This window comes from Anolis sagrei, chromosome 1, assembly GCF_037176765.1.
Source record: "Anolis sagrei isolate rAnoSag1 chromosome 1, rAnoSag1.mat, whole genome shotgun sequence".
NCBI lineage: Eukaryota > Metazoa > Chordata > Lepidosauria > Squamata > Dactyloidae > Anolis > Anolis sagrei.
The window spans coordinates 107668878-107682051 of record NC_090021.1 but is presented as its reverse complement, the minus strand read 5'-3'; the positions used below and the strand labels follow the sequence as shown (position 1 = coordinate 107682051).

The window sequence follows — 13174 nt, the reverse complement described above, 5'->3', positions numbered from 1 at the left end:
TCAATAGAAGAGATAATCATGCTTGGTAATGTAGAAGAGGAAAAGAGGAATACCACATTACAGGGGGGTTGAATCAAGGAAACCGCAGCCCTGAATTTGAAAGATTTGAGCAGAGATGTCAATGATGAGGTGAGCTGGAGGTCTGGCGTTCGTTGGGTTGCCATAGGTTGAGGTCAACCTGACAGTACTAAACAACAATTCATATCTTTATATAAGCTTGTTGAAACTCTGTTGGAGTGATCCTGTTTCCCCACTGTATCGGCAAGTTGTATATATCAATTGCAAAGGACTGCTCATTAAGATTTCCTCAGCTGAGGGCCTGATCTTGAGGCTAAGGGACTGGCTTCTCTTCCTCAGCTCTCATGGTGAAAGTGAGGAGTCTATGGGTCAGAGCACCACTCTCAAAATGGTGTTCAGATACTTTCCCTCTCATTACTTAGACTTGGTGTTTGTAATATTTTTAAAGCAATATACGAGAAGGAAGGACTAATATAAAAATATAAAATATAGAATATAAAATATAAAAATAGTACAATAGTATTGTCAAACAAATTATTCAAATGCAAATATAAAAAACAATGGAATAAAATACAATTTTGTATTTGTTCCTTTTTAAAAAAATGAAACATTTTACACCTATCCACTATTAAAAAATCAAAGAGCTCTAAAATCGATGGGATACATGTCCCCAAACTGTTTAAATTTCTGAGGAACTTTCAGGAGGTTTCATATGCTCTATAGGATTGCTCTAATTTTAACATGTTCCAGGCGCCTGCTTGCCTCGCATGGACTGACAGAATGGTTGAACTGGGAGATTTAAAGAGTCATACAGTTGGAACAGATTCAATTGCTCTCAAGTCTGATTCCCTTTAGCAATACAAAATTGACTGTGCTGACAGTAGCTGATTTTAATGGGCCAGCCATAATAAAATTCTGAAAAAATAGGACAGAGATTGGAAAACAAGCCAAATTTTTTAAAAAAATCAAATCCAGGAATCTTTCACACACTTCACCATTGAATATTAACTGATTTTTTTAAGAAAGTGGGGGAAATGCCCAGCAAAAGTAGGTCTATTAAAGGCAGAATTTGGGAAATGGGTTAGATCTGTCCATCTATGAACCAGGGTATCCCTGGTTTCAAAGTCGCTAGGTGAATTTAGATAAAACATTCATTCTATCATCTGTGATATAAATGTATTAACACTGCCCTCACGTGAACCGGATGGTAAATCTGGAGCCAGTCCAGAGCAGAAATGGAGCCTAGATGGTCTAGCCAGCCAAAGACAGTATTAGCCCTGCTGGATAATCATCTTACTGTCCATGTTGCAGTCATGGCTGTCAGAAAGCCACAGAGTTCCATGAATCATACAATCATAGAGTTAGAAGAGACCATGTCCTTGCAGAAAGCCAATTCTCTCACACCAGAAGCGACTTGCGGTTTCTCAAGTCGCACCTGACATAAAAAACAAGAGACCACATCGGTTTCTGACATAAAAAGAGACCACAGACCCCTGTCATAAAGGAAAAGCACAATCAAAGTACCCTCAACAGATGGTCATCCAGCCTCTGTTTAAAAACCTACAAAGAAGGAGCTTCCACCAGACTCAGAGGCAGAGAGTTTCACTGTTGAACAACTCTTCCTAAATCTTCAGGTAGAATCTTCTTTTCTACAATTTGAACCCATTGCTCCAAGTCCCTGCACCCTTCCACACAGCCCTATATCCCAGAATATCAAGGCAGGAAATCTCACATTATCTGATTATGAATTCAGATAACCCAGCTCAAACCAGATATTGTGGGATTTTCTGAGATATAGGACTATGTAGAAGGGCTCCTAGTCTCAATGGCTGCAGAAAACAAGTCTGCTCCCTCTTTCTTACAACATCCTTTCAAATATTTAAATGTCTCTTCTCAACCTATTCTTCTCCTGGCAAAACATGCCCAACTCTTTAAGTAATTCCTCATAGGGCATGCTTTCCAGAACTTTGATCATTTTAGTTGTCCTCCTCTGGACAGGTTCCAGCTTGTCAATATCCCTCTTGAATGGTGGTGCCCAGAACTGGACACAATGTTTCAAGTGGGTCTGACCAAAGAAAAATAGAAAGATACCATAAGTTCCCTTGATCTAGACAGTATACTCTTTTTGATGCAATCCAAAATCCCACTGGGTTTTTTAGTTGCTGTATCACATTGTTGGTTCATGTTCAACTTGTTGTCTACTAAAGGGCCTTCCACACAGCCCTATATCCCAGAATATCAAGGCAGAAAATCCCACAATATCTGCTTTGAACTGAGTTATCAGAGTCCGCACTCAGATAATGTGGAATTTTATTTAGCTGTGTGGAAGGGGCTAAGACTCTGGGCCCTTCCACAAAGCCATATAACCCAGAATATCAAGGCAGATAATCATAGAATCATAGAATCCAAGAGTTGGAAGAGACCTCATGGGCCATCCAGTCCAACCCCCTGCCAAGGAGCAGGAATACTGTATTCAAATCACCCCACTGCATTCAAAATAATCCACAATATCTACTCTGAACTTGATTATCTGAGTCCATACTGCCATAATCCAATTCAATGTGAGTTTTATACAGTTGTGTTAAAAGGACCTCCAAGTTCTTTTTCATATGTTATGTTGTTGATCCAGGTTCCTGGCCATTGTAGGAGAATCTACGTGACTAGAATGAAGGATGGGGCAATCCACCTGATACTGGCAGTGACATGGGGGTGATCCTTTTCTCTGGACCATTGTGTGTGTGGAAATGGGGACTGTAGTAGTGCCTGGTGTAGGTAACAGACTAGTGCAAGCCAGACCCAATTCTACTGCCTAAACTGTGTCAAAGCTGCAAGGTTATTCTAGAGCAGTGTTTCTCAAACTGTGCTCCTCCAGATGTTTTGGACTCCAGCCTTCAGAATTCCAGCCAGTTTACCAGCTGTTAGGAATTGTGGGAGCTGAAGAAAATTTGAGAAAATTTGCTCTAGAGTTTTGGACACCCTACAACTTTTCTTAATATGAAGCTAAACCAGTTAAGCTGCTTTACCCCATAATATCCACTGAAAGGGGCAGAAGATTGTGGGGACACTGCCATATAATTCAGTTCAAAGCAAATAATCTGGATTTTATCTGACAGTGTAGAAAGAGCCTTAGGGCCCTTCCACACAGCCATGTAACCCAGAATATCAAGGCAGATAATCCACAATATCTGCTTTGAACTGAATTATATGACTCCACACTGCCAGATAATCCAGTTCAATGTGAATTTTATACAGCTGTGTGGAAGGGTCCCTAGACCTCAGCTCCCTTCTTAACTTGTAAGTTCTATATATCTGAGTTTCAGGCCCCTTCTACACTACCATATATCCCAGGATCTGATCCCATATTATCCATATTTAAACTGGATTATATGAATCTCCACTGCCAGAAAATCTGGGATAATCAAATAATTATAATCAGATTCTTGGATATAAGGGCAGTGTGGAAGGGGCCTTGGTGTTAATGGAAGCTGTTAGCCTTAAAGAAACCTAGCAGCAAACTTTTAGGCCCCTTCCATACTGCCCCTATATCTCAGGATCTCAACCCAGATTATCTTCTTATCTCAGGTTATCTGGCAGTGGAGACTCATACAATCCAGTTTAAAGCAAATAATCTGGGATCAGATCCTGGGAAATAGGACAGTGTAGAAAAGGTCTTAGAAATAAAGACAGAAAACCAAAGCGGATCAAAGTAGCAACCAGACAAAGAGGAAGACCAACACAGCATTTTAAAGTGAAATATATCGAGTCCCCCTAGGGATGAAAAAAGCGGTATATAAATACTATAAATAAATAAATAAATCGTTTATCACATTCAGGAAAATGCCAAAAAAAGTACTTGGGCTGTTTGTTGAGGGGGTATTTTTCCTCTTGAGACAAACATGAAAAGAAATTAAAATGTGTAGAATATCCCAAATTGTAATAATTTTCTCACTGGTACTTATCTCCAAAAAAGGATGAGTGTTGTCAACCAAATGTTAACACAGGCAGAAATATGTAGCAAACATTTTACTGCTTCCAAGGAAAACAGAAGCAAGAGCACCAGTCCAATAGGTTTTTATTAAACTGGTACAGCTATTATTTCTTGCTAATGTCACAATGAGAAATGACTAATGGTCAGACTTCTTTTATGCCTAGAGAACTGCATATATAAAAGTTAGGTTTCTTCTTTTTTAAAGTAGATATTTTACAAAGAAGATTAGGGTCCATTCTGAAAGCTTTGAGTTTGCTATTGACATTCTGTCTAGACTTGGGATTGTCAGACTTCATAAATCTTGAAACAGCAAAGAGAAGAGGGAGAAGCAAGGAATGAAAAGGAAAATCCCCGCCTAAGACACCAGGAAGACAGACCGAAGGAAGAGGGGAACCTCGCTCTTTGTCTTATATTTTTTAAAACACTCTTGCACTTTCTTTTTCGACTTCTCACTTTAATACCCACACCTCCCTATCCAAACTCCATCTCCCCCATCCCCATCTCCATACCCCCTAGTCTACTCTTCTAACCCCCTAATCGATTATCTGTCCTGCTTACACTATCCTATTTTTAACTATAGTGATTTCTTTTAATTATATGTATTAAAAATTGAATAAAGATTATTTTTAAAAAATAAATCTTGAAACAGCCTTTCAAAAAAAATCCCTCACTTTGAATTAAGAGCTGAAAGATTACCTTTAGGTGAATATAGGATGGATGTACATCGTAGAATTAGTGCAGTTTAATTCCACCATAACACAATGTTATGAAATGGTGTGAATTAAAATTTAATCCAGGCTTTGCCTTCTCTGCCAAATAGTACCAGCAACTCATCAAACTACAAATCCCCAAAAAGCTAAGGAAAGTGCTAAGGCAGGTTTATAGCTGAACATCGAGAGAACAATACATTAAACACAGATGATTTGCATAACCTCAAAGATGATGATGAAGACACTGCAACAGGTCAAGATTTTCAATACTATAGTCCAGTCATTAATCAAAGTGGGGAATGCAGTGGAGAAATTTAAAAAAGATTAAGACTTGGAAGGGCAGCTATGTAAGAACTAGACAACATTCTAAAGTGCAAAGTTAAAGCACAGAAAATTGAAATTTAGAATTTCCATGCCATCATATTTCCAATTTCTGTGTGTTCTTGAGAAAGCTGAAGAGTGACTAAATCTGACAGGAAGAAAATAAGCATCTGAAATGTCTTGCTGAAAAAGGGCACTACAGATACCGTCAACAGCTACAAAGACAGATAAATAGACTGTAGAGCTAATCAAGCTTGGACTTCCCCTAGAAACCAAGATGACTAAACTGAAGGTGTTATTGTTTGGACACATCACGAAAAGACACGATGTGTAGAAAAGATAACAATGTTTTCTAAGGAACTACTGACTTTGCATTACAGATAGATTGACTCAATTAAGGAAGCCACAGCCCCATTTTCTGCAAAGAACAAGTAGAACAGTTAATGATAGGATGACTTGGAGGTCTCTTAATGACAGGGTGACATAAGTCGGAATCAACTTGATGGCATTTAACAGTACATGTTTCACAAATTACTACTTGGGAAAAATATCTTTTAAGCATAATTTTTAAACTTGTGTCTTGTGGTTAATATCTCTTATGTATATTTTAATATGTATTTTATGGAAATACATTTTAATATGTCTCTTTTATATAACTATGTATATTGATAGAATTTTTAAGTGTTTATGTGTTTTAATTATGCAATAACCCACCTCAAGCCGCAAGGAGAGACGGGTTGTTGTTATTATTATTATTATTATTATTATTATTATTATTATTTGTGAGACAAAGTTTCTGATTGCCCCAAGGTAAAGTATACATATTCATATGTACATGTAGGTCATACATCAGTCATAAAGCTTGCAATTTTCATTGATAGCCCCCACAATTCCTTCAGCCAGTTCTGAATGCATGCACCCACTACCTAAAATGGTCAAATTAGCACCGAATCACATTTCTAATCTCATTAGTGAACTGCCTTCAGATATTATATGGAAAAACAGAGGAGTAGCTCAACATTCAGCTATGGATTTACTTTGCCACCAGCTCTGACAAGCTTTGACAAGCATTAAAGCTTACTCATTTTAAAAACTGACATACATTAACATAAGGCTCCTGCTTTGGGAGCTACTGATTTTCCAGATGGAAGTATTTCTAGATTCTTGATCCTTTTGTGGGCTAGTTCATAGGATTTTTGGATGAAGGGAGAAAGAATAGGTTAGGCCAGTTAAGACAGCTATATACTGTATCTACAGAGTCAATATTAATTCCATAAATATAGTTGATAGCTATTCACCCAAAACTAAATTAAATTGCTATAGTTTAACAGCATAATGCTAGCTTCCTTTAATAGAGATACAGAATCTTCTACTTTAACAATATTTGTATTCACATCAGATAGGGATTCTTATAAAGCCTATGTATAGAAATACAACCTTTAGAAGAATTGACACATGAAAATCAATTAACAGAAGGAGGAATACACAGACCTTTACACTGGCTATACACAGATATAATATGATATATGATATAATAAGTTAAAATGATAACTAGTAAACATTGTCTTATCAGATTCCCAACACATGTCCAGCAAAATGTCCTAAGATATCATATTAGTACCTCCCACTTTCAAAAGGTTGTCCAAGTTCTCAAGAACTTTAGAATCATTACCATCATTTTATCCCTCTTATCATTTTCTACTGATCATTGGCCTTTTCAACTCAAGGCTACAGTACACAGGTTACACCACACAGAAACCGAAGTTTTTGCATGATAATTGGAACTATTGCTTAGGTTTTTTATTTTCATAACGTAAATCAAAGATGTGCAAAGTGTATCCTTCAGATGCTGCTGGACTGAAAGTCCAATCTGCCTAGCCAGTACAACTAATAAAAAAAATCTGAGCTGCAGTCCAACAATTCTGGAATCCAACAATATATAGAGCTGCACTTTGCTCACACAGATCTACATGTTTTTTTTCCTCTAGACAGCAGAAGAGATGAGCAATCCTTACTTTGGATTTGGGTGATGTCTTATAAATTTCATTGCTTATTGAGTTTTTGAGATGTAATGAACATTTTTTAAATGTATAAATGAATACATTTTATATTAGGCTTTTCATTCATGCATTCCGGAATGCTTCCAAGCATTGCAACATTCAAAAACATGCAATCTGGAGCATTTCAACCCATCACATGAAAATGAATATTCTCCTTTCCCAAGTATGCTGCATCACTTTTTCAAAGCCAAATCCAATCTAAACATTCTATATCCAGAAACCTCCTGTCTATCCACTCACAACATGCCTTGCTTATTGTAGGATATAAGACCTTCACAACATTGCCTACCCCTACAGTATAGCCAAGAAATTACACAATTAATAAATAAGCAAATAGTTCAAAATACCATACAAGCAATACTGTGGTTCCATAACTAGAATTCAAGTGTGTGAGCAAACATATTACATATATTGAACAAATATTTTGAACACAGGAAAATAAAATCTACTCAGCATTTCAAGAAATATCTTCTATCCTGGCAATGGAATGTTGCATGTAGCTGGCTGAATGAAACCTTACTTGTTTAGACAATCTCTCCTTTTAAATTCTTTTAATTATGAAACCAAATGATCTAATGTTTGTTTTAAAAGCTGATCTTGATTTCTCAGAGGAAATTTATTAAAAGACAGATTTTGATACATTTTCTATCGGCATCTTTAACTTCAAAAACTCTGTTTAACTTCAGATACTCTGGAGTTTTTTGGCAAAAATTATTCAAAGAAGATTTGCCTTTGCCTTCCTCTGAGGCTGAGAGTGTGTAATTGCCCAAGCTCACCCAATGAGTTTCCATGCATGGCAAGTGGGAATTTGATTTCCGATCTCCGAAGTCATAGTCTAATGCTGGAACCACTACATCACAGTATCTCTCAAGTATTAATATCTCACATCAGATTGTTCTAAATGCTTTATTCAAATTGGAATAAACCATAAATCTTTTCACTTAATTCCTCCTCTCAAAATTATGACTAGCAAATTAACCCATCATATTCCTTTAATTATTCATGCTGCTTATCATTCCATATACATTTTATATCATTCTTTCCCTTCATATTTTGGAGCTTACCCGCCAAGTATGGCTATTCATATCCAATTGGCTGGTGAAGTCAAGACCACGCTGAACAGAGCTGTTTGGAAGATAACAGATTGTGGAGAAATAGGACTGTGCTTTTAAATGAGTGCCCTATAAATACCTTGCTCTTTGCCCTGACTCTGGGAAAACAGTGGCACCACTTGATCACGACAGATACTTTCACTCATATCAGTGAAAAAGTGAAATCTGGCTGCCAAGAGAATGGGCTGGTCCATGAGAAAGTCATATTGCGATCAGCGGCTCTAAGAAAGCAAGCTGGGTGATGCAGTGAAGATTGTTCAGGACTGACACCTCTGTCCTGTCTAGCACTGCAAGTATTTGAACTGGCCCCTGCTGATATCCCTTTAACTGCAATCTGCTCTACTGAAATGAGCCCTGGATACACTTTGGACGAGAGAAACTTCATCAGTCAATTGCAGAATTATCAGATCTCTGCTAAACAGTCACAACAGCCAGCTGGATCAGCAAGCTACCTCATTTGTATGCATATATGTATGTGTACTCGTGTGTGGATTTGTGCATATGAATGTTTGTGAACACAGTCATACATATGTGCGAGGCTTTCCTGTTGCTGTTGTTGTTCTTTTCCCCCTCTCACTTTCCTCCCCAACAGCTGACAGCAAAGCGAAAACTGGTGAGGAGCCAAGCTGGAAAAGGCCACCGGGCTCAATTACAGTAAGAGAGATTGACTATGAGCATGAAAAATAATAATATTGTAATTTATATATAAACAAGAATAAGAAAACTCCACCTGTGAGGACCAAGGTTTGCTGTATGTCATTGTTCTTGTTAAGTCCTTCCTAAGTGAAAGGAAATTGATTGAACTTCCCAGATATAGAGGTATAGGGAGGAAGGGGGATATATATATATATATATATATATATATATATATCTGCATGTGTGTGTATGTATTTACCACACACACATATATCTTGCGTTGTACCCACCTCGAGCCACAGGGAGGAGGGTAAGAAATAAAACTATTATTATTATTATTATTATTATTATTATTATTATTATTATTATCTGGGGTGCCCCAAAAATATACATACCCTTAACAACTTTTAATTCTGGAAATTTCCAATGTTTCCCCAAAAATATATACACACCCTTAACAATTCAAATAGAAGAGAAGTGTTGCCAAATTACAAGAGAAACGTTTCAGAAAAGTTTGCGATTCTGTGCTTTGACCATGTGAGCATTCCTGTGCAAGGGCGACCTTTTGAACACCTGACATAAAATTGTGATTGAAGATGGAATTTGTAACTCTGATTAAATCAATATTCTTCAGTTAGTGCTAGCTCTTAAATTTTTTGGGACACTGTGTGTAGATATATCTTAATAATTTTTTGGGACACTGTGTGTAGATATATCTTAATAATGATGATGGCGGTGGTGGTGATGATAATAGCTAATAGTAATAATGGTGATTATGTGAAGATTAATTAAATATATTACCATTGTGTATTTGTATGTATGTATATGTCCATAAATGTGCATGTGTGTGTGTTGTGTCTATGAATGTATGTGTATGAGCGTGTGTGTATCTATCAATAGATATCGATAACCAGAGTAATAGCAATTATGGTGATTTTATGAACTATATTTCCACTGTATATTTGTATGTATGTATGTCTATGTCCATAAATGAATATACATGTAAATGTGTGGTTTATCTATGAATGAATGCATGAGTCTGTATGCGTGTATGAATATCTATATGTATATATTGACATCTATGTCCATAAGTGAATGTAAATATGTGTGCTGTATCTATGAATGAGTCTGTATGTATGCATGTACGTATGAATGAATGAATATATATATATATATATAAAATACGCACACACACACATACATATATACACTAGCCATCCTCTGCCACACGTGGCTGTGGCCCAGTCTGTGTATATGTGTTTTGTGTGTATATATATGTGTGTATGTGTGTATACATTTGTGTATATATGTGTGTTTGCATATATATGTGTGGTTTTGCACATGTGTTGTAAAAAAACTTTGGCTTTTTAAGTCTGTTCTGCTGTGTTTTTCAGTGTTTTATGAGTGATGGTCACTCATTGGCCTGATAGGTGTATTGTGTCCAAATTTGGTGTCAATTTGTCCAGTGGCTTTTGAGTTATGTTAATCCCACAAACATTTTATGTGTGTGTGTGTGTGTCTAGATGTCTAGATCGATAGTTCAATGAGATATACCAAGTGTCCCAAAACTATATACAGACAGTCCCCAAGACTGTCCTGGTTTGTCCTGAAGTTGAAATTGTTTGTAAGTCGGGACAGCCACATATTTTAAGTGTAACTCCAGCCAAAGATAGAGATATAGATAGATCTAGCAGATAGCTCAGACTTGGGAAAACTTGGGCTCTCCAGGTGTTTTGGACTACAAATTGTTGGAGTTGAAGTTCAAAACACCTGAAGGGTCCAAGTCTGAGATAGATTGAGAATATATATCTATCATTATCTATCTACTTATCAATCTATCTCTGTCCTCTATCTATCTATCTATCTATCTATCATCTATCTATCTATCTATCTCTGTCCTCTAGCTATCTATCTCTATCGTCCATCTATCTATCCATCTATCTCTGTCCTCTATTACTCTCTGTCCTCTATCTATCTATCTATCTATCTATCTATGACTCTGACCTCTATCTATCTATCTATCTATCGATCGATCGATCTATCATAGAATCATAGAATCAAAGAGTTGGAAGAGACCTCATGGGCCATCCAGTCCAACCCCCTGCCAAGATGCAGGAATATTGCATTCAAATCACCCCTGACAGATGGCCATCCAGCCTCTGTTTAAAAGCTTCCAAAGAAGGAGCCTCCACCACACTCCGGGGCAGAGAGTTCCACTGCTGAACGGCTCTCACAGTCAGGAAGTTCTTCCTCATGTTCAGATGGAATCTCCTCTATTGTAGTTTGAAGCCATTGTTCCGCGTCCTAGTCTCCAGGGAAGCAGAAAACAAGCTTGCTCCCTCCTCCCTGTGACTTCCTCTAACATATTTATACATGGCTATCATATCCCCTCTCAGCCTTCTCTTCTTCAGGCTAAACATGCCCAGCTCCTTAAGCCGCTCCTCATAGGGCTTGTTCTCCAGACCCTTGATTATTTTAGTCGCTCTCCTCTGGACACATTCCAGCTTGTCAATATCTCTCTTGAATTGTAGTGCCCAGAATTGGACACAATATTCCAGGTGTGGTCTAACCAAAGCAGAATAGAGGGGTAGCATTACTTCCCTAGATCTAGACACTATGCTCACTGTCATCTATCTATCACTGTCCTCTAGCTATCTATTTCTCTCGTCCATCTATCTATCTATCCATCTATCACTCTGTCCTCCATCTGTCTATCAGTCTGTCCTCTATCTATCTATCTATCTATCTATCTATCTATCTCTGTCCTCTATCTGTCTATCACTCTCTGTCCTCTATCTATCTATCTCCCACTCTGTCATCTATCTATCTATCTCTGTCCTCTATCTATCTTTCTGTCTATCACTCTCTGTCCTCTATCTATCTGTCTGTCTGTCTATCACTCTCTTTCCTCTATCAATCTATTTCAGTCCTCTATCTATCTATCTTTGCCTGGAATTACATCTAAAACATGTACCTGTTCTGACTTGCAAACAACTTTTAAAGAGAGAGAGATTTGGGTAGCACAGGGAGAGCTTAACACGCCTGTGGTGTTTGTTTTGCTGCCTGGCGACAGAGCTTGTGTGGAGACGCTTTTCCAGGGGATGCCCCTGGGCAAGCCGCACTCTCTCAGCCTCGGGTGGGGGGCTTCCAGGGGGAAAGTGCGAGCCCTCCCCGGCTTCCCCTGGGCCTGCCTTCCTTCCCCGCTCTCCTGCTCTGCTTCTACCTTGTTGAGGGAGGGGTACCGCAGCACGTCGTAGCCCCTCTTCATGGTCAACACCGGGCTCTGGGCGGCGGCGGCGCGGCTTTCCATCCTCGGGGTCCGGCGTGCTTGTGTGTGAAGGGAGTGCGCTTGTTGTTGTTGTTGTTGTTGTTGTTGTTGCTGGTGGTGCTGCTGCCCGTGAGGCGGTGGGGCCTGAGAATGCCGGCGCCTGCGGGTGCTTACAACCGCCTCTTGGGAGCAGGGAGGAGGGAGGGAGGCGAGGCGCCCTGGCAAGAAGCCTCCTCCCGTCCCTCCTCCTCCTCCTCCTCCTCCCCGCAAAAGGTCAGCAGGGCGAGGAAAGAGCCGCTGAGTCATCACCACCATCCCTCGAGGAACAAGGCCACGCCGAAAGGGTCGCATACAGCCTTCCTCTCAAGTCAGGCAGGAAAAGGACACCCCTTCACCTCAGGAGTCAGGCCCTAGAGAGGGCGCCTGCCTCTTGTCACCCTTGTGAGAAAGACAGGTGTCATCCTGTTTACAAGCAACACCTGGCATTCCTTCTTCCACACAACCCTGGAACGATTTCACTCTGGCAACCCTTGCTACTATTACAAGTTGAAAAAGCATCAATTTAGCACAGGCTTCAGACTCTGAGGAGGAATATGAGGCAGAAAACTGTTAGAGTTGTGTGAAAGGCAGGCCTCACCCAACCTTTTCACAAGCATCACCTGACATTCCTTCTGTAGTGGATTCAGCCCCCTTCCCTACACATACCCATTAAAAGTTTTCACTCTGGCAACCATTATTATTATTATTATTATGACACAAAAACACAGTTGTTGTTGTTCATTCGTTCAGTCGTCTCCGACTCTTCGTGACCTCATGGACCAGCCCACGCCAGAGCTCCCTGTCGGCCGTTACCACCCCCAGCTCCCTCAAGGTCAGCCCAGTATGTCACAAGATCTATATGCTGGATTTTGTATCCAAAAATCATATGTCAAACACTTCCCAAGTGTCTAGGACTGTGTGATGTATTTTCAAATGATGCGCGCAGATCCAAGTAAGGTGGCCTTTTGCAGTTGACAAATCGTGATTTTGTCAATGTTTATTGTTTCCAAATGCCGGCTGAG

The 13174-nt window shown here is 39.1% G+C and overlaps 1 protein-coding gene across 2 annotated transcripts in view; it reads right to left on the bottom strand.

Annotated features, from left to right (window-relative positions):
- The window catches only part of ME1 (malic enzyme 1), a 140945-nt gene extending 128502 nt beyond the window's left edge, over positions 1–12443 (bottom strand). The window contains exon 1 of one of the 2 annotated variants that reach the window (XM_060752974.2): positions 12069–12443. In XM_060752974.2, coding sequence (XP_060608957.2) covers positions 12069–12428 — 360 coding nt within the window. In that variant the 5' untranslated portion in view covers positions 12429–12443. Of the gene's footprint in view, positions 1–8161; positions 8237–12068 lie in introns of those variants that run through there. The other variant, XM_060752975.2, reaches the window with a different exon arrangement.
- Positions 12444–13174: the final 731 nt, after the last annotated feature.